General features: G+C 36.3%; 1 protein-coding gene across 3 annotated transcripts; it reads right to left on the reverse strand.

The window, feature by feature from the left end:
* Window positions 1-869: 869 nt before the first annotated feature.
* Window positions 870-27,327, reverse strand: LOC115214345. 3 transcript variants are annotated; one of them, XR_005000117.1, is made up of 8 exons: window positions 26,733-27,313; window positions 23,334-23,415; window positions 17,185-17,273; window positions 14,573-14,657; window positions 11,452-11,543; window positions 5,272-5,398; window positions 2,414-2,538; window positions 2,071-2,167 (listed from the first exon to the last, which is right to left on the reverse strand). XR_005000117.1 is itself a non-coding variant. In XM_029783536.2 (7 exons), exons 1-7 carry the CDS (start codon window positions 26,933-26,935, stop codon window positions 1,145-1,147), a joined length of 765 nt encoding a protein of 254 aa, XP_029639396.1. In that variant the 5' UTR covers window positions 26,936-27,327; the 3' UTR covers window positions 870-1,144. The 3 variants fall into 3 exon arrangements, 2 of the variants coding, with proteins under 2 accessions (XP_029639396.1, XP_029639405.1); XM_029783536.2 differs by lacking the exons at window positions 2,071-2,167; window positions 2,414-2,538 and adding an exon at window positions 870-1,231 and having other exon boundaries at window positions 26,733-27,327; XM_029783545.2 differs by lacking the exon at window positions 2,071-2,167 and having other exon boundaries at window positions 2,408-2,538.

A 27,327-nucleotide genomic window follows, 5' to 3' on the forward strand; every position in this document is an offset into this window, starting at 1 on the left:
CGGGGATTATGCAATGGAGATCGTATCACGGTCGAACTGCAATAAGTGGCTGACCCGCCAACGGTAACCCGTTAACGCCGGTCCGCCTTTTCCTGCGGTGTGAAATGCGTAATTCTGTAGTATAATATAGTCCAGGATCTCCTCAAAGAAAAGATAGCAATGAAAGGTAAGACATCTATCGAAAGCCGGAAAGCGGCCTGTCCCTGCTATAGGACATTTGAGGGTAACATGGGCACCATAGCAGTCGTAAGTAATGTTTTAGTAGCGGTCTTACCACCGAGTCTAACCTAAAATTGATTATTGGGAGAATCTACCGGAAATCCCATGAAACGTCAACATATAAATACTGCAATTGTTTGCTGATTCCATACACAGTGTATCGAGCTAAGTGCAATGTAAATTGGTACATGGGCTGACTGCATTAACTGAGTTCAAATATCGCCCTGACTTCGGCCCACTTTGAATGCAGTAAGCAAAAACGCAGTATTTTCATTGTCAAAGTTTCAAGGGATTTACAGTACTGCAGTCAGTATGTGGGTTTCAAAACCTTGAAGTGTTTTTCAACGCAGAAACGCAGTGATTCCCGTCTAGGAATGAACAGTGTCTAAGAATGGATTTGGGTGCACAATTATAAACATTGGACTTGGCAAGAACTAAAAAGTTAGTGCTCCAAATGGCGTAGTTTAGCATTAGTATGTTTGAATAAAAGTTTGGCAACAGAAGTTTGTAACGTAGTAGTGCACTGAGCCCCGGCAAAGGATGACTTTTGTTTAATTAAGTGCGCCATGTTACGACCTGGTGGCCAATATCCGAATTCACAGAATTAACGTGGAATGGGTGAATTTAAAACAACACAACACCATGATTTCTTTATAAAACTATTATTAATCATCAACATAAAAACAGCTTACAACAAATATATATACAAACAGCCAAGGCTACACCAAACGTGCAGTCAAAAGTTACAAGGGTAACATATATACACAGTTCAGAAGTTCTGACTCCATATCTTGGTTTTTCAAAAGTAGCTTTCCAAAAATTTTGGGTTTCATAAAATCCAGATTTCCAGTTTTGTAAACATTCGGTTTTCAAACTTTGGATTTCGACAGTAGATTTCGAACCGTGACTTCATAAAATCTGTCTATCAATTCGGTGTTAAACCTTGAGTTTCGAACCTTGGAATGTTATAAACTTTGTATTTCAATTCGTTGTTCAACCTTGGGTTCCGAACCTTGGAATGTAGAATGTTGGATTTCGATATGACACAGAAAATTTTTTAACTGACAAGCAAAAAGTTCTGGCGAATTCCTGGAGCATAAAATAATTTCACAAATGTCTAACACAAAGCACAAAATGCAGAAACTAAATAGGCAATCACAGCTTCCAGAATCCAATTGAACCTTGTCTCACAGAAAAACTGTCACCAAAACTGGGTGTACAATTATCTCACACGCCCTACCACAATGCAGGGTTCAAAGTTCACATGAATATTATAACATAGCTTAAAAGATTTTTGTACTTACTCATATTATTTTAAAACGGACAGGCAAAAAGTTTATTAGACGCATGCGTGGCAGTGTGGTAAGAAGTTTGCTTCCTAACCACATGGTTCCGGGTTCAGTCTTACTATGTGACACCTTGAGCAAGTGTCTTCTTCTATAACCTCGGGACGACCAAAAACCTTGTGAGTGGATTTGGTGGTCGGAAACGGAAAGAAGCTGTCATATAATATATATCCACGGATGTGTCTTTGTGTCTGTGTTTGTTCTCCCACCCTCAGTTTGACAACCAGTGTTGGCGTGCTTACGTCCTCATAACTTAGCAGTTCGCCAAAAGAATCAGAATAAATACCAGGCTAAAAACAAATAAGAACTGAGCTCTATTCATTCGACTAAAATTGTTCAATGTGGTGCCCGGCATGGCCACAATCTAATGACTGAAACAAGTAAAAGATAAAAGATTATTATATTTTTAAAGTCATTATCATATTTTAAAATCATTATTATTATTTATTAAAAAGAGCGCGACTGTTATTGGTAATAAATAGAGATTGACTCTATTTATTACCAACAACAGTCGCATTCTTCTTATTGTTTCTAACAGTATCTTTACCTTCGTGGAGAGTAACTTCAGTCTTGTATTATTATTATTATTATTATTATTATTATTATTATTATTCTATGTTTGACTTTTGCTTTATGTCTGTACAAGTTGGCTCCAAGTCTCACCCAGAGACCTCAAGAGACAACAGGTTGGAAGTTCTGTGCCATATATTTGGTTTTTTTTTTTTTGGTGTTGTACTAGTGAATGTCTAATACATAAAAATAAAAAAAAATAAAAAAAATAAATAAAAATAAGAATTTTAAAAAAGTTATTGTTATTATTATTATTATTATTATTATTATTAGTTGTTGTTGTTAGGCTCTTATAGAAGTATTTTGATGAATTCATGTTAAGTTTTGAATTTTATTCTTAAATACTCTCATAGCTACTTCTTGACGATGATTTGACTTTAGAAAACGTGTAAGAGAATCCGTCCTGAAAATTAGAGAAGAAAATGGAAGATAAAACGCAACAGATAGAATATAATGCCAAGTTCCAATTCGAATCTACATTGAATAGTATGATATGAATATCACTTCACAATGAACTGCTTAATCTTTTACTATTTCTACTAAATTTAAGATGTACAAGGGGGTACTGAAAAGTTCCTGGCCTTGAGTAGAAGAAAACACTGGAGGATTAGTTAATTATGATTTTATTCAACATATTCCCCCTCTCAGATTCACACACTTATTGCAGCGGTTCTTTTTACCTTTGTAAGAGAATATATATATATATATATAGGCTCACGATTGTAAGGTCGTGAGTTCGATTCCCGGCGACGCGTCTTGTCCTTGAGCAAGACACTTTATTTCACGTTGCTCCAGTTCACTCAGCTGGCAAAAATGAGTCGTACCTGTATTTCAAAGGGCCGGCCTTGTCACACTTTGTGTCACACTGAATCTCCCTGAGAACTACGTTAGGGGTGCGCGTGTCTGTGGATTGCTCAGTCACTTGCACGTTAATTACATGAGCAGGCTGTTCCGTTGATCGTATCAGCTGGGGCCCTCGTCGTCGTAACCGAGGGAGTGCTCCTTATATATATATATATATATATATATATATATATATATATATCTGTTGCAAAAAGTTAAGTAAATCTTTTATTGTGTTGTCAACAAGTAAAATTAGAGGATAAACCGATTAATCGACCATAACATTTCCAGCATTAGTAATTCCTTCTATTATTGGCATAAGGCCTGAAGTTTGCGGGAGGGGGCTTGTTGATTACATCGCACCCCAATGTTCAAATGATACTTATTTTATCGACCCCGAAAGAACGAAAGGCAACGTCGACTCCAGCGCCACTTGAACTTAGAACGTGAAATGAGAAGAAATGCCTTTATGCATTCTTTTCTATGCAGTAGAAAGGTCACCGTTCAATAGGTACTTAGATATTTATTTCTTTACTACCCACAAGGGGCTAAACACAGAGGGGACAAACGAGGACAGACAAAGGGATTAAGTCGATTATATCGATCCCAGTGCGTAACTAGTACTTAATTTATCGACCCCGAGAGGATGAAAGGCAAAGTCGACCTCGGCGGAATTTGAACTCGAAACGTAACGACAGACGAAATACGGTTACGCATTTCGCCCGGCGTGCTAACGTTTCTGCCAGCTCGCCGCCTATAGGTACTTAGATATTAAGATTGGAACAAGTCTGTGGGAACGATTTAATTGACCAATGTACTTAAGTGGTACTCTTTAGAGAGATGAAAGGAAAAGTAAACTACAACAGATTTTCAAATTAGGAGCATAAAGAAACAAAAGCCTTTTGTTCGACGTTTTAACGATTATGTTGCTAATCTACTGCCATTTTGCTCATAGCAAATTAACGCTACTGCTGATCAACTACTACTTGACTAAGAGCGAATTAACGATATTGCCAACCCACTTCCTTTTCATTAAAAGCGATTATAATTCAAACATTAATTCCAGATGTTGAATTAATGACTAATGCCATATTTCATCGGTAAGAGATCAGAGTTGTCTTAGCAGCATTATAAGCACCCGGGCAAATCGATGCATTGGGTTTTATTGTATTTATTTATTGACAGCAAACCACATCGCATATAAATCAGAATTGGGCCCCTAGATTCAGTGTGTCCATGCTGTAAGACGGCACTGCAGGAGACAACTAAGCAAAAAGAAAAGAATGGTGAAATATAATTAGTAAATCTAACCAGTAGTTATGCAGAGAGGGGAATATTTATTGCATATTTGATGTAAATAAAGCGCTATCCAAGGACATTTCCAAAGCAGCGGGTGAAAAAAAAAACGAGAAATTACTGTACTCTATCGAATACAAACAATAAACAAGGAATTAATTGCCGAGTATTGTTGTTAAACATTGTAAAATATTTATTTCCTTTGTAAGAAACGATGTATTTAAGGAATTAGACTAGAAAAGTTAATGACAGCATAGGAATTAGAAGCACAAATAATCGTTTAATACTAATAAATCTCTCCGAAGTTGACGTTGTATATTAACTTGTGTATTATCCTCTCAAGTTTAATGCAATAAATACCAGTTAAATACTGAGGTCTACAAAATCTATTTTTCTTCACCTAAGTGACATTGTGGTTGAGAAATCAATACTGACAAACATCAAAATAAACGTAGATTGACTAAAGCAATTTCAAACTCGAACCGCTTCATATTCTATTCAACAGGAGTGGCGCAGGAGTGGCTGTGTGGTAAGTAGCTTGCTAACCAACCACATGGTTCCGGGTTCAGTCCCACTGCGTGGCATCTTCTGCTATATCCCTGTGCCGACCAATGCCTTGTGAGTGGATTTGGTAGACGGAAACTGAAAGACGCCTGTCGTATATATGTATATATATATATGTATATGTGTTTACGTCCCCGTCACCTAGCAGTTCGGCAAAAGAGACCGATAGAATAAGTACTGGGCTTACAAAGAATAAGTCCCGGGGTCGATTTGCTCGACTAAAGGCGGTGCTCCAGTATGGCCGAAGTCAAATGACTGAAACAACTAAAAAAGTAAAAAAGTAAAGTAATACACACACACACACACACACACTACATGCACATACACGCACGCACGCACGAACGCATGCACGAACACACACGTACACACATTTACAGACAGACAGCGCAAATTTAATCTGCAGAATATTTTCTAAATAAAATGTTGAAGTTACCTTTATAAGAGAACCCAATTTGCTCCAAAGTGTAACATTCGGGCATCGTTCCATTCCAGTCGAGTTTAGGTAAAACGAAGTGACCAGGCAACCTCCCACAAGGTATACAATTATAATTGAAAATGTACTGAAAAATAATCGTTTCAAACATTGATATTTTCAAAGAAGTTGTTTTCTAAAGCTGTATGCAAATTATACACATTTACTTTGTACGCATGTAGAGATGACAGAATCCATTATACGTATCTACAGAAGAGTTAAAGCAGTTCATCTTCGATAAGTCGGCCACTGTGAAACATTTCCTAATGAAGAATATAGACACAATACTACGATTGTGACTTTGTTTTCAAACAATAGCTCAAAAATGACATTTTCCAATGTTTAATAAAGAATTTGGTTGCTATATCCGGCAAGTTGAATAAGCACACAAAAAACTTCCTCACTCATAGTCATTGTCTGTAGAGCACCCCACTAGTGACAAAATATGAAACAGACTAAGAACAGCGGGCAATTCGGCTGGTAGCATTGACACATTATTTTCGATGCCAAAGTTATTGGAATTATTTAAGGGTGACTTTGCGGTGCTGAATCTGAAAATGACATTAGTTTCCCTACATTGGCACTAATTTTTGACATGTTTAAAGGCCCTATATTTGAGAATTCACAACACTTAGCCTTCCAAGCCCCTCTTATTTTTATGATACAGTTGTGCCTGAATTGATATTTAGGTATTGGGTCATTTAATTAATTGCATATTACATAATGGAATTTAAAATATTTGTAGTTTTATTAAAGCATGTTGACACAAAATGATCATTCTGACATAAAATGCCAAAACATGTATACATTGTAACATTAAAAAACTAACAAAAATTAATCACAAAATATTTGATGACATCTTAAACTAATAATTTTCACGACAATACAATAGCATCGACTAATTAAGAATATTAAAATATATACGTCCTTCATGTTCATATGATTTTCTTTTGTGTAGCGTAGCAGGACAATAATCGGAATGTTCCAACAGTAGTCCTGCCATTATATGTATTCCATTTCTACCTTGATAGCTTTCCATCATCGTTATATCGTGGTGGAACTTTACCTTTTGTTCGTCACATAAATCTCAAAAAGTTAATTGGAAATTAGTCCAACTGCCTATGGATGGAGTGTACTTTTATGTCCATATTACTCGCAGCACTCATACTGTTATTGAGCACCTTTTCCATAATTCTTCACAATTGTCTGCTTACTTGTCACCCAAGAAGTTTTCAATAACTGAGGTGTAACTACACCAAGTAGAAACTTCCATATCATTCATATATTTCTGAAAACTAGTATCTTTGGTAAGTTTACAAATATGATCAGCAGTAGATATTCTACTTTTGATACAAACGCACTTGAAGCAATCACCATCTCTTTTCAAAGCTTTAACAAATTGTTTCATCAGTCCCAAATAAATATGGAGGACAGGAAGAATGATATTTTCTCTTTGAGCCAATAGCCCATTAAAGGATGTTCAGTCTCCCTATGGTTATTCTATCTATTGAAGGCCATGTTACGTTTTTCAATTGATCTTGCTTTGCTCTCTTGCCCCACAAGCATTTGAAGCAAAGATATTTTGTGTTCCTACTTTGCTATCCCAGCAAGAAATTCTCTATCTTTGAGTCAACGTGAATAGACCACCGACGCTCATGATAACAGAGTCCTTGAAAGACAATTATGTTCTTTATATTGTCTGACCAATTGGTAACGATACATAACAGTTTCCATAGTGAAATAAAATACATTTCAAACTTCAGGTGGCTCTTTCTCTTTCTCATTCACTCCCTTTACCTCTCTCTGTATATACTTATAGTCGACAATCTAGTTGTTACATTTCGAGAAAAGTTCAGCTATGTTATTTCCGTAGACAACATCTTCGTGTTTGATAGAATAAGGAAGAAATGTCTCTTCTCTTTCTTCAAGGCTGTTATTTTAACTTGCATGTAGACAGTTCTTTTCTTTTAGCCTGAATGCCAAAGTTTCAGTAGACTACTTTGAGAGACTGAGATCTTATTTCAGACTAGCAGTATAACCCGGCCTTGCCCGGGATTAAGTTACGATTATTAAGTTAATCAAGTTCTTTATTTCAAACCAAACTAAGTAACATAGACGTCAAATTTGGGCGAAATCCGTTGAAATTAGTTATTATTATATATAATATAATATAATATAAATAGACACGAACACACATACACACACGTACGTACGTACACCTATTGCATGTTTTGTGCACGCATACATGTTCATAAACAGAAATGAATGGAAAAAATGTTGTTAAACTTGTAGATTAACACTCGCACAATTTTCACTAAGAAAAAAAAAATCGTTTTTTTTTTTTGCATGGAACCAAATACTCTGGCCTCAAAACCCTTTTTGTGGACCGTGAAACGGAGTGGGGTGTGGTGGAAGCCTCGCAAATTGTACCCATTTATATTGTGTAATTCACTGACAAGTTGTTACTCACCTCTTTGCTTCTTTATTGTTAAATAAATGGATTGTCAACAGAACATTTTTTTACTCGGCGTAAAATAAAAACAAACTCTTTCGCACCCAAAGTAATGTGTGTGAGAGATGAACGATTTAAAATAAATAAATGATTTAGAATAAATATATTGTAATTCAATAATAAATCTCTGAGCGAGATATAAACAGTAACTGCTCTATAACATAAGGGGGATCAGCCATCTGAATGTGGCTAGGGACAGGGCGGGGTGGTGGGGGTGTTACTGATGCATTTAACCCCAGGCGATCATCGACGTCACCAGAAGGGCTGACACCATCTCGGTGTCCTTGCCAGCCTGCAAAGGGAGATCAGCCTCCCCGAAGATACGGATACTACATACGGACCGGTAACGGTGCTTACCATGCGTTGATAAGAGGCAAATACCTCGAAACCGGTCCGTATGTAGGCTGGCAAGGACACCGAGATGGTGTCAGCCCTTCTGGTGACGTCGATGATCGCCTGGGGCTAAATGCATCAGTAACACCCCCACCACCCCGCCCTGTCCCTAGCCACATTCAGATGGCTGATCCCCCTTATGTTATATTGTAATTGTTGTGTGAGAAAGTATATATACTATGATTATAAAATATAGTGTGCCTTTCAAAAACACAAAACAAAACATTTTACATTTTATTTTTATGAACGTAGTCACTTACTCTCTCTCTCTCTTTCTCTCTCTCACTTTGTCTTTCCCGTGAAACTCTCTGCCTCCTTCTTCCACATTTCTTTATCTTATTTTTTTTTTGTTAGACGCCGTCAAAAAAGCAATGGCTCTCTCTCTCCCTCTCTCACTTTGTCTTTCCCGTGAAACTCTCTGCCTCCTTTTCCCACTTTTCTTTATCGTATTTTCTTTCGTTAGACGCCATCAAAAAAGCTATGGCTGATATTTTTTATGGCTAAAAGCTATGGTTGAAAATAGATTTTTACCTTATCCGCGGGTGCCTCCGGAAAAAAATAAGTTGACAAAACCTAGATAGGATGTTGACGAATGTCCTCCTAAAATTTGAGCGAAATGCTTGCTAATTTGTGGATGAGCATAAATTGCAATCACGTACACACACACACACACACACACACACGCACACACATCATGCCTATTTTTTTCCTTTTTTGAGAACAGTTTTGGTATCAAAAAACTTATTATTCATAATTATTTTCCAAGCTACCATGTGTGGTAGACATTAAGCTTTGCATTTCTTCAACATCTGACAAGCGATGGTCAGGTAGAGACGCAAGTACCAGCATGAGAGCTTCCCTAGTATGTAGATTTGCAGATTCCAAATCAGGATATTCCTATGTAATTTTATAGTAATTGAAGCTTTTCATATTAACAGTACAAAATAACAATCATTCGTAGGGATTTTACGGATCTCACCACACGATAGGCACTCCGACGTTAATTTTTTTCTTTTGTCTTTGGGCCATTGCCGAAAGGAATTTACTTAGATTTTGAATACATTATGGAGAACTCATGACTTAACTTGATATCCAAACTTTTCTCCAAAATAAGAAAGATATGCTTGCTTACAAAATCAATGATATTTTTTTCTATGCTTTTCTCTAGTATATTCACTACAGATACAACAGAAAACATTTTATTTATTCAAGCAGGTTCTTTATGATGAACTCATCTTTACTAGTTTATTACCTGCCATAATTAAGAATTATTAAATGAAAGAGATAATTTTAAATTTAGTTTTGCAATAAAAAATAAATAATATTGTAGAAGAGTAAAATATGTAGATAAAAACACTACAGCATCTAGCAAATATATTGAGAAAATATAGCGTAGCCACTTGGAATATGGGAGCTCCATATTTGATAATAAACACTAAATCATTAATCTTTCGTTTGTCAAAGTACTATGATCTCTGACCAAACATTACTCCTAATCTACATTTTAGCCTTGTTTTGAAATATCTCTGTATATCGTATTAAGGTGACATAAGAGCTTAAGGTGAATCCATCATTTCAAAAACTGGAGTCAATCTGGTGAAACAATGCAATTTTTAAATTTAGGGCTCCCAAATTACCACAAATTCATTTAAATATTGTTGGCAACTGAAAAAGATAGTATTTTGCTGGCCAGTATAACTTTTTTTTTGAGATAACAAAGTAATTGTAATTCATTACAATATTGATAATAATGTCGCTTATTGATTTATATTAGAAACACTAATCTTCCTTGGAAGTTAATGAAAGAGCGTCTCCGATTACTATAATTCTAAAGACAATGTTTCTTGATTTAGTTTAAACTCAAAAAATCTATTTATACATGGTATTTGGGAACAAGGAAAATATCAGAAGGTAAAGCATGTCACCAAATAGAAAAAAATAAAACAATATATACTTAGAGAAAGACTGTGCACGTGCAGGTAGTTTCAACAAAAAAAAAAACCATTCAAAAAATTGTTCTGAACCTCATTGGCAGCCTCAACACACCGATATACGAGAACTAGATAACAATTGTCCCATGCCACTTACAGTATCCACGCATCTTTGACACCATGGAATTGCTAGACAGGTATCCCAGTGATGATGTTGCAGACACAACTGTCCAGGAAGTTCAACTCAAGAGAGGAAAGAAGTCATATGATGTTCAAGGTACATAACAACACTTCTGCATCTTGGCGGGTATAAACTGCCATATGTTCTACACATAGGACTTGTACCTGATGTGCTTGTGCATTACATGCGGATTTCCATACCTTGAGCTGTACGATAATGAATCTCACAGATCTGCAGTTACTATCGATATACTCTTTTACTCTTTTATTTGTTTCAGTCATTTGACTGCGGCCATGCTGGAGCACCGCCTTTAATCGAGCAACTCGACCCCGAAACTTATTCTTTTTGTAAGCCTAGTACTTATTGTATCGGTCTCTGTTGCCGAACCGCTAAGTAACGGGGACATAAACACACCAGCATCGGTTGTCAAGCAATGCTAGGGGGACAAACGCAGACACACAAACACACACACGCATATATATATATACATATATACGACGGGTTTCTTTCAGTTTCCGTTTACCAAATCCACTCACAAGGCTTTGGTCGGCCCGAGGCTATAGTAGAAGACACTTGCCCAAGGTGCCACGCAGTGGGACTGAACCCGGAACCATGTGTTTGGTAAACAAACTACTTACCACACAGCCACTCTATGGACAAATAAAAAATTGACGTATACATTACGTTAAATCTAAACAATATGAGAGATCACTATGTGGATTCCTTGTATGCTAAAAATAGACGTCAAGCCGTCTTACTGATTTAGTGGTAAGACGGTTTTCGTCTATTTTTAGCATACAAGACATCCACATAGTGATCTTTCATATTGTTTATATTTAAATAGAATTCACGGTCCTCGGACATTTATAAATATGCTGACCACTAGTTGAAATTGATATTTTTATAATATTAATTTCTACTCTAATTATTATGTTTAATTGTTTTCCATTTATTACTATTTTGCTCACAAATACACACGACATCGTATATTGCAGGTTTCAAATATCTTTATATTCTTTCTTTTATTTATTTACTCACCATAAATCTATAGACGGACAAAAGTCAACAGTGAGTGTTCCGCCAAACGGAAATTAGCTTGAATATGTGATAAACTTGACACTTACACGATTGAGATTATACTTCCAGTAGAAAGCTTTTTTGGTTCAACAGGCACATGTGGTGTTTTTATATGACATGGTCCTGAATATTCAAAGCACTGTGGTGGAAATATAAGAAAATTATAAAATTACACACAATTTATAAATTCTCGGTTCTTATATTTTTTGTATTTGTATAAAATGTATTACATATACAGAAATTATTATCAGTATAAAAGATTTTAACATGTCATTTTTTCTTGCTGATTGCACCTGTAATCAACTATTCATTAAACAGTTTCATTCTCTATGCCGCTTTGTGCATAATCTTGTTTAATTACTTAAATCGTTTCTCATCACTGTGTAAAAATTATGGTTTGCTAATCAGATCCTCCTCGACATAGGCACAGAGCCACACATTTTGGGAGACGATTAATTGATTAAATCAGTGCTAGTAACTTAACTCGTATTATATTTTGTTGATCTCAGAGGAATTTAAACGACATAATTTGAACACAGAAGGCAAAGAGCTAGTATAGATACTGGAAGTATTTATTTGTTTAATGCTCTTACAATTCTTCATATCAACCTTCCTGTCGAGGTCTTAATGAGACCGAAGCAATTTCAGACGAAATAATTAAAACGCACTCAACGATATAATTAAAATAATATTAGGCATTGCTTCTTGTATTTATTTCTCAGCGCATATTGATTTCTAGCTTCCGATTTCATACTCAATAAATTAAATAAGCTAAAACTAACTTTACTAACTTGCGGCTATTAATTTTATCAAGCAGAAGTTGATAAAGGAACAGAGTAAGACTCTGTTCTTGTTCTGATGTGAATTCTGAAACTAACAGGAAGAAACTAGAGCAGTGCTTTTCAAACTTTTTGCTGGAGCGGAACCCCAAGGAAACATTCCACTGGCTCGGGGAACCCCTGTGCAATAATTTAATAGTCTTATGCACACATATCTGCACAGGAAAATTAAAAATTACTGCCGATTTTAGCAGTTTTGTAACTTCTTGCGGAACCCCTGGACTGTACTGGCGGAACTCTAAGGTTCCGCGGAACTTTGGTAGAAAACCACTGAACTAGAGTATTGAATTTAGTCTAACGCTTCATATTATTCAGTATGGCATTTCTATAATCAGAATCTACTCTTGGGACCCATTTTTCAACTGTAATGTAACATCAGCTCGAATATGTTTGAAGCACGTTCGAAACGGTGAACAAGCTACTCACTGCGCTTTGTCACGGAAAATATATCCCGTTTGTTAACAAATGGTTTATATACACCTATATCCGTGATAATAATATAATAAATACGCCCTTTTAAAGCCTAGCCAGACTCATGGGCCCAGTTTCCCGGTTTCAATGGCGTATGTGTTCCTCAGCTGGACGCGGATGCCAGTCCGTCGCAGCTTTACTCATTTTTGCCAGCTGAGTGGACTGGAGCAACGTCAAATGAAATATTTTGCTCAAGAACCAAAGCATCGCCCGGTCCAGGAATCGAAACCACAATCTTACGATCACGATACTGACACCCTAACCACTAAGCCATTCACCTCCACTAGATCCGTGATAACTACTCCGAAATGCTTGCATCTCACGGTTTGGGTAGATGGCGCTGGGAGCTGATGTAGGTGTATACATACCATTTGGCAACAAACGTGATATATTTTCCGTGACAAAACGCAATGAGTAGCTTGTTCACAGGTTCGAACGTGCCTCAAGCATATTCAGATGAAAATAACATTGCAGCCTTACTTATCACGGCTTAGCGCTCCTCCTCCATTATTTCAAATAGTTAAAAATAAATTTGGATGTCAAATATGCTAAGTGCTGCGGGCTATAAAGTTTGCTGAGATTTTGTGAGTTTCTACTTAAAAGGATGTTTAGGCTGAATTTGTTCATTTGTATAAAAGGAAAAGAAAACACAGTATCCTATCCAAAAATCGAAGTATTTTGTAAAAATTATAAAATATCATCTAGATTATGGCTGAGAGATAACGCTTTATTCAAAGTAGCCACCCGCAGCTTCTACCATGGCCTCAAGACGACTCCAGAAACTGCTGCATGCGTTCCTAACCATATCTCTGAGAAGATCTTCGAACACCGCTTTGAACTTGACCATCCGCTCGGGCTTAATGCTGCAGGCAGAGAGACTGGTGTCTTTTTTTAACTGCGCCCTACACATAATAATCTATGAGATTACAATCGGGTAAATCAGGAAACTAGAAAAATTCAGGCAGGGGAAGCCATAGAAATTCTCCAGAAACCACTTCTAACTCTTTCTGGAGGCATGACATGGAGCCTAATTCTGCTACTACACATATGATCTCCCAGCAGCAAACATCTCCAGTCAGGGTTTGACAACAGTACACAGACGTTTCACATAATCGTCTGAATTAAGATTAAGGCCCTGTTCAAAGATGTGGGGATGAATTCCGGTATGCGATCGCAGTCAGAAAGCCTGCTGTGTCCCTTCCCGCTGGCCACGGTTTCGTAGTTTTCGTTGTAACTGTCCATGTCACGTTCTACAGCCCGTGCAGTGTTCACAGAGTATTGAGCGGCAGTCAAAATGTCGGCATTTCGATACCCAGCACAAATCATCGTGACACAAGGCAATCTTTTTCCAACATTCAGATGGCTTCCAGTCCTCCATATTAGCTAACTTTCTTTCAATTACAACTTTTATTTTTATGCTCTCCATCACCATTGACTGTTCACTAATACATCAGGCTATTTCTGAACAAGGAGACATAAAATATGGTCAAATGTTGCTCGAACATCCTGAAGATGGCACAGTATAAAGTTTAAATTAGAATTAGCAAGTTCAAAACTCATGATATAGCTAAAACAGATTAAATTTCCAATAGCTAGACATATTTTATCTAGGTCTGAAGAAACAAGTTGAAATGCGATTTTCATCTGAACGAGCTTCAACGTGATTCTTATTCCGAAATATATGCAAAATCTCACTCAAATAACATTAAAAAAGAAACATTAGATAGTGTAATCTATTCAGAAACGATCTGAGGATGGCCATAGACTGACTGCATTTGACAATAGGACTACTCGATCGAGCCGACTAGGGCTCGAAACTGTTCCACGTCCAAAACAACTAAAACTAAAAGTTACTCACCAGAATCATACCTTGAGGGCAATTGTCTTTCAACTTGAAATTTATACGCATATTATCACTACAATTTAGTATGACTACAGCATAACTGCCAAGAAAGAAAAAAATGGAATATTAATCAATCTACTCCTCAACGCATGCGTGATTTTAGAAATGCATAAACACATAAGACATAGTTGAGTGGTTAATACTTTTAATGTGTAAATTTCGAAGCATCGTGTTAAATTCTAGTCTAGTACTTTTGCATATAAACACATATACATACATAAATACATACATACTACTTGCATACAAACAAGTACACATACATGTGTACATAATTCATAACAGCAACACGTAAAAAAGCATATTCATACTTCTGTTCTAAAGCATCAATTTCTAATCGGGATAGTTAAGTCGTGCAATGTTTTGTTTTTGAAGTTCAACATTCCTGCGCCTGATTACATTATCGCGAAAGAAAAAGGGCAAAAAGAGCAGTGGCTGCAGTACATGAGCTCATTTTAGTCGCGCTCGAAAATCAAAACAGGGAATATTCACACAAGACTGTTTTGATCGAGAGGTATCGTTTATCACGCTTTTTTTTCTTTTTCATGTCGTCAGGCGACCAGGAATGAGTTTTATATGGATGGACACAAGTATTTGAATTAGGTACAGCGAAGAAAGAGACATGAATAAAGCAAAATCTGCTTTATTTACCACCATGCACCTTATTACGCGTCACTTGTTACGATTTTATGGCAAAGACCGTGATCACTCGCGATTTCCAGCCTCCCTACACTCTGGAGTTTTTCCCTGCAGACTTCCTTTGTTCTCAGTCATTGAATTTTCCTTGAATGGTCAACGATTTCAGGTGGTAGAAGGGATCGAAGAAAATTCTTCACGGAAACTTCGTATTAACGTTAAAGCGTTTTCCAGAGAGTGTTTTAAAATTAAAAAAAAGTAAAAACAAACAAACAAAAAGACTTGGAAGCGTGGTATCGAAAGTGAAAGGAACTATTTTGAGAGAATGAAAGGTAAAGTTGACTCCCGAGGAATCTGAACTTACAACGTAAAACCAGAAAAATGCCGCTAAACAATTTTTCCGGCGTAGTAACGATTCTGCCAGCTAGCTGCCTTACAATGCTGTTTAGTATAAAAAATTATAGAGCCTGACATATGGTGGGTGCCCCCTCGTTATCGTGTATGGCCATTGCACGAAGCTTAATCAATGTTGTTATCGTGCAATGCCTGTGCAAGAAGATTTTTTTAAAGTGAGGAAAGGCTGTGCACTGAGTCAATCCCACTCACTAAGCAACAGCAGCCATAATCTGAAAAGAAGAACAAGTCAACATCATCGGTAACCACTGAGCCGCAGGTTTTATGTCGGAGTTATCCCAGTTACCTGAGTTAACTTCTCCTAGAAGGATGCCCTAACAAAGGCTAGGAGTCTTTCACTCCCAATGGTTTAACCGCGCGATCGGGTATTCAGTCCGATTATTTCTATGTCCCCGCGCATGATACAGCCTTAAGACTTTTATTGGATGGCCGTTGACTCTCAAGAGTTCCTCTGCCCTTTGACGGGTTTTGTTTTTCATCCCGCAGGGTGTCCAATAAACACCCTCCTCACCAAATAAGCGCGCGTGTGTGTGCCGGTCTTCCTTGGACTTGTCTCTCGCGTCAGTTCAGAACGTCTGCCTTCCTGGTGTTTGTTGCTGAAGAGGAGATAACCATTCTAAAATGCACGCATACATCCCAAAGATTAGGGAATGTTGCAAACTGACTCAGTGTGATAATACTTTACTGTCAGCGCAGAAGCAATACCGAGAGTTTCGTGCGTTGGCACATCAAATTAATAAAAATATCCAAATACTCGAATTTTGAGCTCTATTTTTCCTCTTTGCACTAACATAGCTCGGCAAAAGAGACCGATAGAATAAGTACTGAGCTTACAAAGAATAAGTCCCGGGGTCGATTTGCTCGACTAAAGGCGGTGCTCCAGCATGGCCGCAGTCAAATGACTGAAACAAGTAAAAGAGTATATATATGTATGTGTTTGTATATATATATATATATATATATGTATGTATAGCTAACCCTAAAATTAAAATATATATATATATGTGTGTGTGTGTGTGTGTGACCTCGTGCGTACCGTTGGCGATATTTTTCCTCTGTCTTCCCTTCTCTGGATCTTTCCTTCTCCAATGTTTCCGACGAAGGGCTCCGCTCGAAACGTTAAACCCTCCTTCTTTCCTCAGCGTCCAATACTACTATATTTGTTCCACGTCCTCGCTTTGTTGTGCTTTTTTGTGCTTTCTTGTTTGGATTAACTATATATATATATATATATATATAAATATATATATATATATATATATATATATATATATATATATATATATATATATTTATATATATATATATATAAATATATATATACATATATATATATATATATACATATATATATGTATATATATATTTGTGTTTTCGTGTACGCAAAACAAGACACGTGAATCTGTTCTCTATATGCACATACATAAACATATTCCTTTAAGTATAAGCACGCAAACAGAAATACAGGCATATGTGTATATGAAGCCATGGACATACATATTCATAAAAAGAAAACATACCTACTATAGAATATACCAAAGTCATTAGTTTCGAATGTACGAAACGAAGCGTTTGCTTGGAGACCAAGAACGATATCCGACATAGCCATCTACAAAATAAAGTTATGTTTCATTGTAATAGTGGTATAAATTTCTATAATAGATAGAAATCCGGACAAAATAAATTTCGCTGTTTGGTTACGTATCTTTTCATTCAGATTTCAAAATACACTAGGATCAGTCAGTGGCTTTGCATTCGTTGTCTAGGGTTCGATGTAGTAAACACGAATTAAATAATAATATAGATAATTTAACGAGTAAGTTTACTCATGTAATTTGGTTTCACTATTCAAATTTGCCAAAACATTCATGCGTCCCCGTAAATTAGCGGTTCGACGAAGAGACGGAGAGAATAAGTTCAAGGCTTAGAAAAGAAATACTGGTGTCGATTCATTCATTCGACTCAAGGCGGTGCCCCAGCATGGCCGCAGTCTAATGACTGAAGCAAGTATAGGATGAAAGAGATAGGGTATGTAATGTATGCAGATTATATGTATATATATATATATATATATATATATATATAAGGGTAGTTGGCGGGCAATTTAAATCTGACCTTGTACACACGTGCATATATATGTATGTTTGGACGTTCGTATATGTAAGTACAACGTGTGTTCTGTATATATATATATATATATATATATATATATATATATATATATATATTTGTATTTATGTGCTAATGTGGTATATTCAACTGACGAAAGCAGAGCTTATTTGAAGCAGGATCTTGAATTATCCAGTAATATCTTTTTGCTAGTTTATTTTGTCTCTCTGTCTTATCTCGTGGTGCCATATGAACATTTTAGGGGGTTTTAGAGTCAGGGTTTGACTGCTATTTCGGCATGGTGGTGTCTCTCAGATACCCTTATTTATAGTTGTGAAAAATTATTACCTCTGTATGGTATTTATTCCCATGCTGACCACTTGATAATATCGATATTTAAATATTGATATTATCCTTATTTATAAATATATATATATATATATATATATATATATATATATATATATATATATATATATATATATATATATACATATATATATATATAACATTAAATTTAGGGTAAAAATTGATATTTATCAATTAGAACCAGTGGTCTAGCATATTAAAGAAAGAATCCGAAGATTAAAATATTTATATATACCAATTAAGGACTGAACACGAAAAAGTGGACAGTCAACATGCTAGATATAGACGTCAAATCGCCATTCTCCACAAAAAGTCTATGTTCTCAGATCAGACTCAACACAAAACCAAAACAATAAACAAGTGAAAAATATTTACCCATGTACTAAATTCAGTTTCGGCTGTTATTTTCCGCAAGGAAAAGTGCAGCCATCATCAGCATGGTCCCATATAAAATGTAATTTGCTGTACTAAATGCCAACACGATACCGAAATATCGCGTGCATGGAGTACGGCCTATTACATTTGAAATATATATTTCAAATGTCTCTAATTTTGGCGCGATGAGACCCGAGAAAACTAGCCTGCAGCTAATAGTTAGCAGCAGTTAATTTATCGGTTAGAGAACAAATATTTATATAACATTAAATTTAGGGTAAAAATTGATATTTATCAATTAGAACCAGTGGTCTAGCATATTAAAGATATTTCGGTATCGTGTTGGCATTTAGTACAGCAAATTACATTTTATATGGGACCATGCTGATGATGGCTGCACTTTTCCTTGCGGAAAATAACAGCCGAAACTGAATTTAGTACATGGGTAAATATTTATTTCGTATATTTTTCACTTGTTTATTGTTTTGGTTTTGTGTTGAGTTTGATCTGAGAACATAGACTTTTTGTGGAGAATGGCGATTTGACGTCTATATCTAGCATGTTGACTGTCCACTTTTTCGTGTTCAGTCCTTAATTGGTATATATAAATATTTTAATCTTCGGATTCTTTCTTTAATATGCTAGACCACTGGTTCTAATTGATAAATATCAATTTTTACCCTAAATTTAATGTTATATAAATATTTGTTCTCTAACCGATAAATTAACTGCTGCTAACTATTAGCTGCAGGCTAGTTTTCTCGGGTCTCATCGCGCCAAAATTAGAGACATTTGAAATATATATTTCAAATGTAATAGGCCGTACTCCATGCACGCGATATTTCGGTATCGTGTTGGCATTTAGTACAGCAAATTACATTTTATATGGGACCATGCTGATGATGGCTGCACTTTTCCTTGCGGAAAATAACAGCCGAAACTGAATTTAGTACATGGGTAAATATTTTTCACTTGTTTATTGTTTTGGTTTTGTGTTGAGTCTGATCTGAGAACATAGACTTTTTGTGGAGAATGGCGATTTGACGTCTATATCTAGCATGTTGACTGTCCACTTTTTCGTGTTCAGTCCTTAATTGGTATATATATATATATATATATATATATATATATATATATAATTCCAAGAGAACTAGAGGTTATGAATCCAACCAACTAAGGGATAATATCTATCCAATATACTGCTGGTAGAATAAACAATTATTAATACACTAGTGTTTTTTCTTTACATGGAAATTACACTCCTGAATGTAATAAATGTGTGAAGGTAAACCGTTTTTTACCTTTAATTTATACAGCAATAAGAAAATGCAGGGGATCAAGAGTTGGTATTCATCAACTTTTAGACATTATATTATGTCTATTTATTTATTTTTATAAAAACAATTATAATCCATACATATACAACGTATTATGCTTTACATATATAATATGTAATATATAAAGTACCAGTAATTATTAAAATATATAACGTAGAGCATAGAAAGTAGGATAGTCTGTTACAGCTGTTTCAGCCAAGAGGCCAAAAGTACCCCTCTCTACTTCCATCCCGTCAGTGAACTGAAGTATTTGGTAGATAAGATTAAGGTACTTGGGTGTGTCTCTGGGCTTCGTCAGTTTTGTCAGTGAGCACACACAAACATTCACACTCACACACACATTCATTGCCTTTTATTTGTGTTTATATGTATCTTTGTGTGTGCGTGAGTATGTATTGGTGTGTGTGTCACTGTTGAAGTCGCTCCTTCAACTTCACACACACACACACACATTCATTGCCTTTTATTTGCGTGTATGTGTATCCATGTGTGTGCATGAGTATGTATTGGTGTGTGTGTGTGTGTGTGTGTGTGTGTGTGTGTGTGTGTGTGTGTGACTGTTGAAGGCGTTCCTTCAACTCGTTTGTGTATATATTGGCTTAGTGGTATAAGAATGTTTTGAAACTGTGACTATGATGCAAGTTTCGAGTACTTGTTAACTTTTTTCTCCTCGTCTTCTAATAGTAATTACCCAACTTTCTAGGTTCTTCTCACAGATATCCCGCGTTCAAAAATTATACGGGTATTTAAAAAAAAATTTAATTCAATAAATATGGTTTTTATATAACGCATACATTAATAGAATAAAATATCGGTTTTCCAAAAAGCGAATTAAAACCTAAAAGAGAAAGCGAAAGACTTTGCAAATGAAACTGGAATACTCCGCAGTGAATGCAATTAATATTTAAATCTGTGAAGAATTGGACGCAGTGAATGCAATGAGTATTTAAATTTGCGAGAAATTGGAGTTACGAAAATTCAAAAAACTTGAGAAATCGAAGTTATAGGAAATTTCTGAGAACATGAATTTATAAAAATATTTTCAGACGGTCAATCCTTTAATAATTGCTTTCTTTTAGTACTTTTAATAATTGTTACATACGTAATTAATAAGCAACATCGCCATAGTTAATAGCTTCAAAATGTGCAAATTTTTGGTATTTTTAGCCACAGACATATAGGTACCTGTTTTCATAGTAACAGGACATGCATTGGGAACTTTCCTGTATAAAACATGTATATTTACCAAATATTTCATTTGCTTACAATTTGTTTTTCTGCTCTTAAAACTACATAGTGTATTGTTTACTCTTTTTTCGCATTAAATGCATATTGAATACTCAAAACTACGAAATATGTTTGTTCTTTACTGAAATTTTTGGTTATTTTCGCTTATTAAATATTTAAAACACGTGCTATCGTCGCAATGCTGGCATTATTGTTTTGTCGTCTTACGATAGCAGTCATGCACGAAATGACAAGTCCCAAATCTTGTTTTCTGACAGTGTGAAAATGATCAAACTTTAAATCTCTGCAACTTAAAAAAAAAAATCAGAGACAAGTGAATTAGGCCCTCAGATTTAGCATGAAAAATTACATCAAAACATCAAATTTGAAAATATTCACTTAATTTTAACATTTCAAAAAGTGCAGCCAAACAAAAAAGATCCGAATGGGGATCCGCAAAAATATTTTTAGGGTCCCTGAAAAAAATTTGCTTTAGATTTATGTATTAGTATGTATTGCAAGAAACAGCTATGGAAAGTTCTGAAAAAGCTTGGTACACCTGACAAGATGTGGAATGTTATCATCTTTCATGAGGGAATGAAGGCTGCTCTCGTGTCCGGTGGGGAATCTTCGGCTTCATTTGACGTTAGAAACGGCACAAAGCAAGGTTGTGTTATAGCTCCTGTTTTGTTTGCATTCTTCTTTTCAGAGATGCTGAGTTATGCTTTTGGCGACATACAAAGTGGTGTCAAATCCCAGTTTCGAACAAGTGGTGGACTATTCAATCATCAGCGTTTCAAAGCCAGAACACTGCTACGCACCAGCATCATTCGTGACCTACTTTCTGCAGATGCTGCTGCACTAGTAGCGACTTCCTTAGAGGAAGCTCAGGAACTTCTAGACCAGTTTCTGCTGTGTGTAAAGCCTTTGGTTTGACCATCAACATAAAGAAAATAGAAGCACTCCATCAACCTTGCCCTACTTTTAAACAGATTCGAAGTGTCAAGCTGAAGCCACTGGTTCATGATTTTCCTGACAATTATGAGAAATCATTTACATATCTTGATAATAAAGTGAAAGTAGAGCGCTTCCCTTCGTGATGAAATCGTCAACAGTCTTGCAAAGGCAACCAAAGCATTTGGCAAAGTCCGCCATCGCCTATGGAATGAAAAGGGTATCAAACTTGATAACAAACTACAGGTCTATAAAGCAGCCATTCTTACTACTCTCTTTTATGTCTCAGAATCGTGGATACCCTATAGACGACACATTAACTAACTAGACATCTTCCACAAAGACTGCCTGAGGACAATCTGCAGTTATTCACTAAAAAACAGAGTTTCTGATGCCGACTTGTTTAGCAAGTGTAACATTGGTGGAACTGAGAGCTTCCTTATACAATCACAATTGCGCTGGGCAGGCCATGTCATCAGAATGAGTGACGAAAGAATACCCAAAGTCAGTTTGAGAATGGGCACAGGAACGTTGTTCGACCATGGTCCAGCTATAAGGACAAGCTGAAGAGTAACCTCTTAGAAATGAAGAGAGCTCGCAACACCTTTGAGCGAACAGCCCTGGAACGAACAAATTGGAAGTCGTTATTTCAAAATAGTATTAAAAATCTTGCTGCAACCAGCATTAACAGGCTTCGGGGTGCAAAGCAAAGGAGAAAGGTGGCTGCAAATATATCACCGACACTGGCCTGTAATCTTCATACTTGCAACATCTGCAGCCTTTGTAAATCGTTGGCAGGACTTAAATGTCACATTCGACATAAGCATTATGACTGACAAAGAAAGAGTACGTTGTCGGAGCCTCATACAACGAAACGAAACCAACGGGAGAGTCCAGCATAAATAAACATACATACATGCATGCATATATATATATATATATATATATATGTGTGTGTGTGTGTGTGTGTGTGTGTGTGTGGATGAGTGTATATTTGTTTCTGCGCATGTTTGTCCACCCACTACCGTTGCTGGATTGTTTACGCAGCGGCAACTTAGCGGTTTGGCAAAAGATATCGATATCATAAGTGCTAGATTTACAGAAAAAAAAAGTAGTGATTGATTTGGTTGACCAACCTCATCAAGGTGGTGTCCCAGTATGGCCGTGTGGTCTCAATGCAATGATAAAGCAATTAAATAATGTAAGATAAATCATATGTAAGTAAAACAAGGGCCATTTAAAAGAACAACATCAGGAAATTTGTATTAAATATACACATTAAAGCAAGCATCACTTACTGCAACATCTTTTGTATCACCGACTGTATAACCTGTACAGGGATTCCAAGAATACTTTTGAAATTCTGAATCAATCGTGAATCTTTGAAGAGAAAAGGAAAAATATGTATATTAGATACAGAAGTAGTGTTTGCAAAAATTTGAATATAAACATTTACTTGATTACTAAAGGTTCCAGTGAAAATATTGGTAGTATAATTTTGTCAAAACTGTTCTCTGTGTTGCATCTTTACTGACACGCTGAGAGAACTATTTCGCACAACTGATGTAATCCATCAATTTGTGCTTGTTTATATAAACTGTATTTAACGTGTTATTTTTGTGAAGAGATTGGCGCAGGTGTGGTCGTGTGATAAGAAGCTTGCTTCCCAAACACATGGTTCTGAATTCTGTCCCATTGCGTGGTACCTTGGGCAATTGTCTTCTACTATAGCTTCAGGCCTACCAAAGGCTTGTGAGTGGATTTGGTAGACAGAAAATAAAAGAAGCCCGTTGTATATATTTGTGTGCGTGTGTATGTATATATATATATACATATACATATGTGTGTGAGAGTGTTTCCCCCCCCCCACTGCTTGACAACCGTTGTTGGGGTGTTTACATCTCTGTAATTTAGCGGTGGGGCAAAAGGGAATGATAGATAAATACTAGACTTTAAAAATAAGTTCTGTGGCCAATTTGTTCGACTAAACCCCTTTAAAGCAGTGCTCCAGCATGGCTTCCGTCAAATATACCTGAAACTAGTAAAAGAATAAAAGAATAAAATGTTCTGAGTCAAATTCTACCATTTTCTGATACACAAAACGTGATTGATTTTTAGTTGAATTTGTGAAATGTCAGCACTCTCAGGAAAACGCTGCAATTACAAAAGGGGGAATCATCAAAAGTGTCATAATCCTGATTAAAAACATCTGCAACAGTTAAAGACTGAAAATCATTCTGTAACTTTATGGTTCTGTATGGAAGTGTAATAGACGGATACATTTACTTTGGACAACCAACATATAGACCAGTGGTTTTAAACCAGGGTTCCGCCAGTACAGTCCAAGGGTTCCGCAAGAAGTTACAAAACTGCTAAAATCGGCAGTAATTTTTAATTCTCCTGTGCAGATATGTGTGCATAAGACTATTAAATTATTGCACACGGGTTCCTCGAACCAGTGGAATGCTTCCTTGGGGTTCCGCTCCAGCAAAAATGTTGAAAAGCACTGATATAGACAGTGGAGTGAACCTCAATTAAAATCCTTGCTGCTTGCAGTATAGCAATTGACCTAATCCATGGCTGAGAAAAGAAACATGTATATATAAACTCAAGTATATAAAACCCCTTTGAGCATTGAGCAATGCGGCTGAATGACACCGGTATAAGTCGTGATGGGTTATGTGATAGTCGGAGAAGGGAAACAGAGAGAGAGAGAGAGAGAGAGAAAAGAAATTAAAAGAAGCAGAGTAAAGGAAAGACAGAGTGGCACAAAAATATTTCAAGAATATTTCTACAGATGGGTTAAAAATTAATGAGTGCGATTATCAGGATTAAATAAAAAGAAGACAACAAACGGAAACTATGACATACCTACATACAAATACATACACAAACACACACACACACAAACTCTCACACACACATAGGCGCAGGAGTGGCTGTGTGGTAAGTAGCTTGCTAACCAACCACATGGTTCCGTGTTCAGTCCCACTGCGTGGCATCTTGGGCAAGTGTCTTCTGCTATAGCCCCGGGCCGACCAATGCCTTGTGAGTGGATTTGGTAGACGGAAACTGAAAGAAGCCTGTCGTATATATGTATATATATATGTGTGTTTGTGTGTCTGTGTTTGTCCCCCTAGCATCGCTTGACAACCGATGCTGGTGTGTTTACGTCCTCGTCACTTAGCGGTTCGGCAAAAAAGAGACCGATAGAATAAGTACTGGGCTTACAAAGAATAAGTCCCGGGGTCGAGTTGCTCGATTAAAGGCGGTGCTCCAGCATGGCCGCAGTCAAATGACTGAAACAAGTAAAGAGAGAAAATATATATATATATATATATATATATCACTGGTCCTACAAAGTTATAATTGAAGACACTTGCCCACGATGCCACACAGTGGCTCTGTACCTGAAATCACGTGGTTGTGAAACGAACTTCTTAACATCACAGCTATGTCTGGTCCTATAAGTAAGGTAACATTTAGTAAATTTGGCCATCTATCTATCTATCTATCTATCTATCTATCTATCTATCTATCTATCTATCTAGATAGATAGATAGATAGATAGATAGATAGATAGATAGATAGATAGATAGATAGATAGATAGATAGATAGATAGATAGATAGACAGATAGATAGATAGATATAGATTCACATATGTATGTGTGTAGGTTTTATGCATGTATGCATGTACGTTTATCAGTCAGGAAGTCCATTTGACATTCAGTCAGTTTTCATAAAATTTACTTGACTGAGTTTTTTTTCCCCTGAGGGTGGGGCGAACGAACTTTTATTAACCATAAATTTTTATAGGAAGAAAAGAAAAGGAAGAAAAAAGATTAAATTGTGGAGAAAGATCCCAGAGTTACTTCAACAAGGAAATAAAGAAAAAGAAAAAAGGTGGGGTGGGGTGGGGCGAATTCAGTCACAAATGATTGAGGATGTGGTTGAAGTAACATATTGTACAGCCCAGTTCAAATGGTATGTTCAGTCGCACCTTGCAGACACAATTGCAAAGGCCTTGTTGGGAAGAACGGCCTGCGACACTTGCTGCAACAACCACCCCTCCACGCAGGTCTTATTTCTCAGAAGAGCTGCTATTATCCCTATTTTACGGAGGAAATCAGTAGTGTAGGGTTCAAGAACACCTACGTACTCAATGGCGACTAGTACAAACACAGTCAGGCCCCTTTGTTTATATATCTTCCTCTCCTCTGTGTTAAGGGTGTCGGTAGCTGGGTTGACACCGATACAGCAAGGTTGGAGACGGAAAATGTGTTGCAGTGTATGGCGTATAAGAATAAGGATCTGCCTCCCTCGTATGGAAAGAGGGTCAGTATGTCGAGGCACTCACCATCCCAGTGATCAAGACCTACTGGCTCTCGTTGTGACGGGAAGCCGGTTGCATCGAAGTCCCTTATGATGATTATTGTTCAGAGTGGTGTTTCAGGGATCAGGCCTGTGTTATGATTGCTGTGTTCATCTTTAAAAATTTGTATCGTTAAAACACATATCTAGTTATGGTTTAAGTTATTGTGCCTCGTGCAATTATATTAGACAGAGATCAATTCGATTACAAAAATAGTATTATACCTCACGTAGCAAACTAGCTTCACACAGAACTATTCGTTTTAACAACTTAAGTGAAGTAATAATATACGTAGTTGTCATAAAATATAAAAAAGTGCGTTACCTTGGTCTTGGTTTAGTATCAAGAAAATGTAGATTAATTTCTGTACCATTTTCGAAAGTACATGAACAGCTATCATTTTTTAGACATTTTCCACCTGCTGATATTGATTTTGTTCTTAAATTATGTCCATTGCTATAGCACGATACTTGTAGGATACCATGTAAAATATACAGTATAATTAAGCAGATCGAATAGTGAGACATCGTTTTGTTCTCCAGCAACAATTTCGTAGATAAAATAGTAAGAAAGAGATTTCAAATCTTATGTACTTCAGGGCAACTTAATGCTTGTTGTTTGTTATTATGGAAAATATGAGTAAGGTAGTGACATGAAATAGATAAAAGAAAATGTTGTCATTACTAACAGTATTTAGTGAAAAGTAAAATGTACCTAACCTACTTCCTTACTTAGCTAACATTTTAAGTCACGCTCGAGTGAATTGTAACTTGTATGTAATTTGAAAGCAGTCGTATCTATAATATAGAAAATCGGAAAACCCAGACCTCTCTTATACACATATTAGCTTATCAACATTAAGTGTATTTCGTAAGCGGCCATACACATATTTTTAGCTGGTGTATGAATAGTTTGCATA

This window comes from Octopus sinensis, linkage group LG1 (genome assembly GCF_006345805.1).
Source record: "Octopus sinensis linkage group LG1, ASM634580v1, whole genome shotgun sequence".
NCBI classification, from domain to species: Eukaryota; Metazoa; Mollusca; class Cephalopoda; order Octopoda; family Octopodidae; genus Octopus; species Octopus sinensis.

Bases quoted from the DNA above. Each gene is read 5' to 3' on its own strand.
- LOC115214345 (XM_029783536.2), bottom strand. From the start codon at position 26,935: ATGTCTCACTATTCGATCTGCTTAATTATACTGTATATTTTACATGGT. The intron at 11,544-14,572 runs GTGAGTAACTTT...TTTCCACCACAG, and splicing joins GCCCTCAAGGTATGATTCTG to TGCTTTGAATATTCAGGACC. The intron at 1,232-5,271 runs GTAACTTCAACA...CTACATTCCAAG, and splicing joins AATTGGGTTCTCTTATAAAG to GTTCGGAACCCAAGGTTGAA.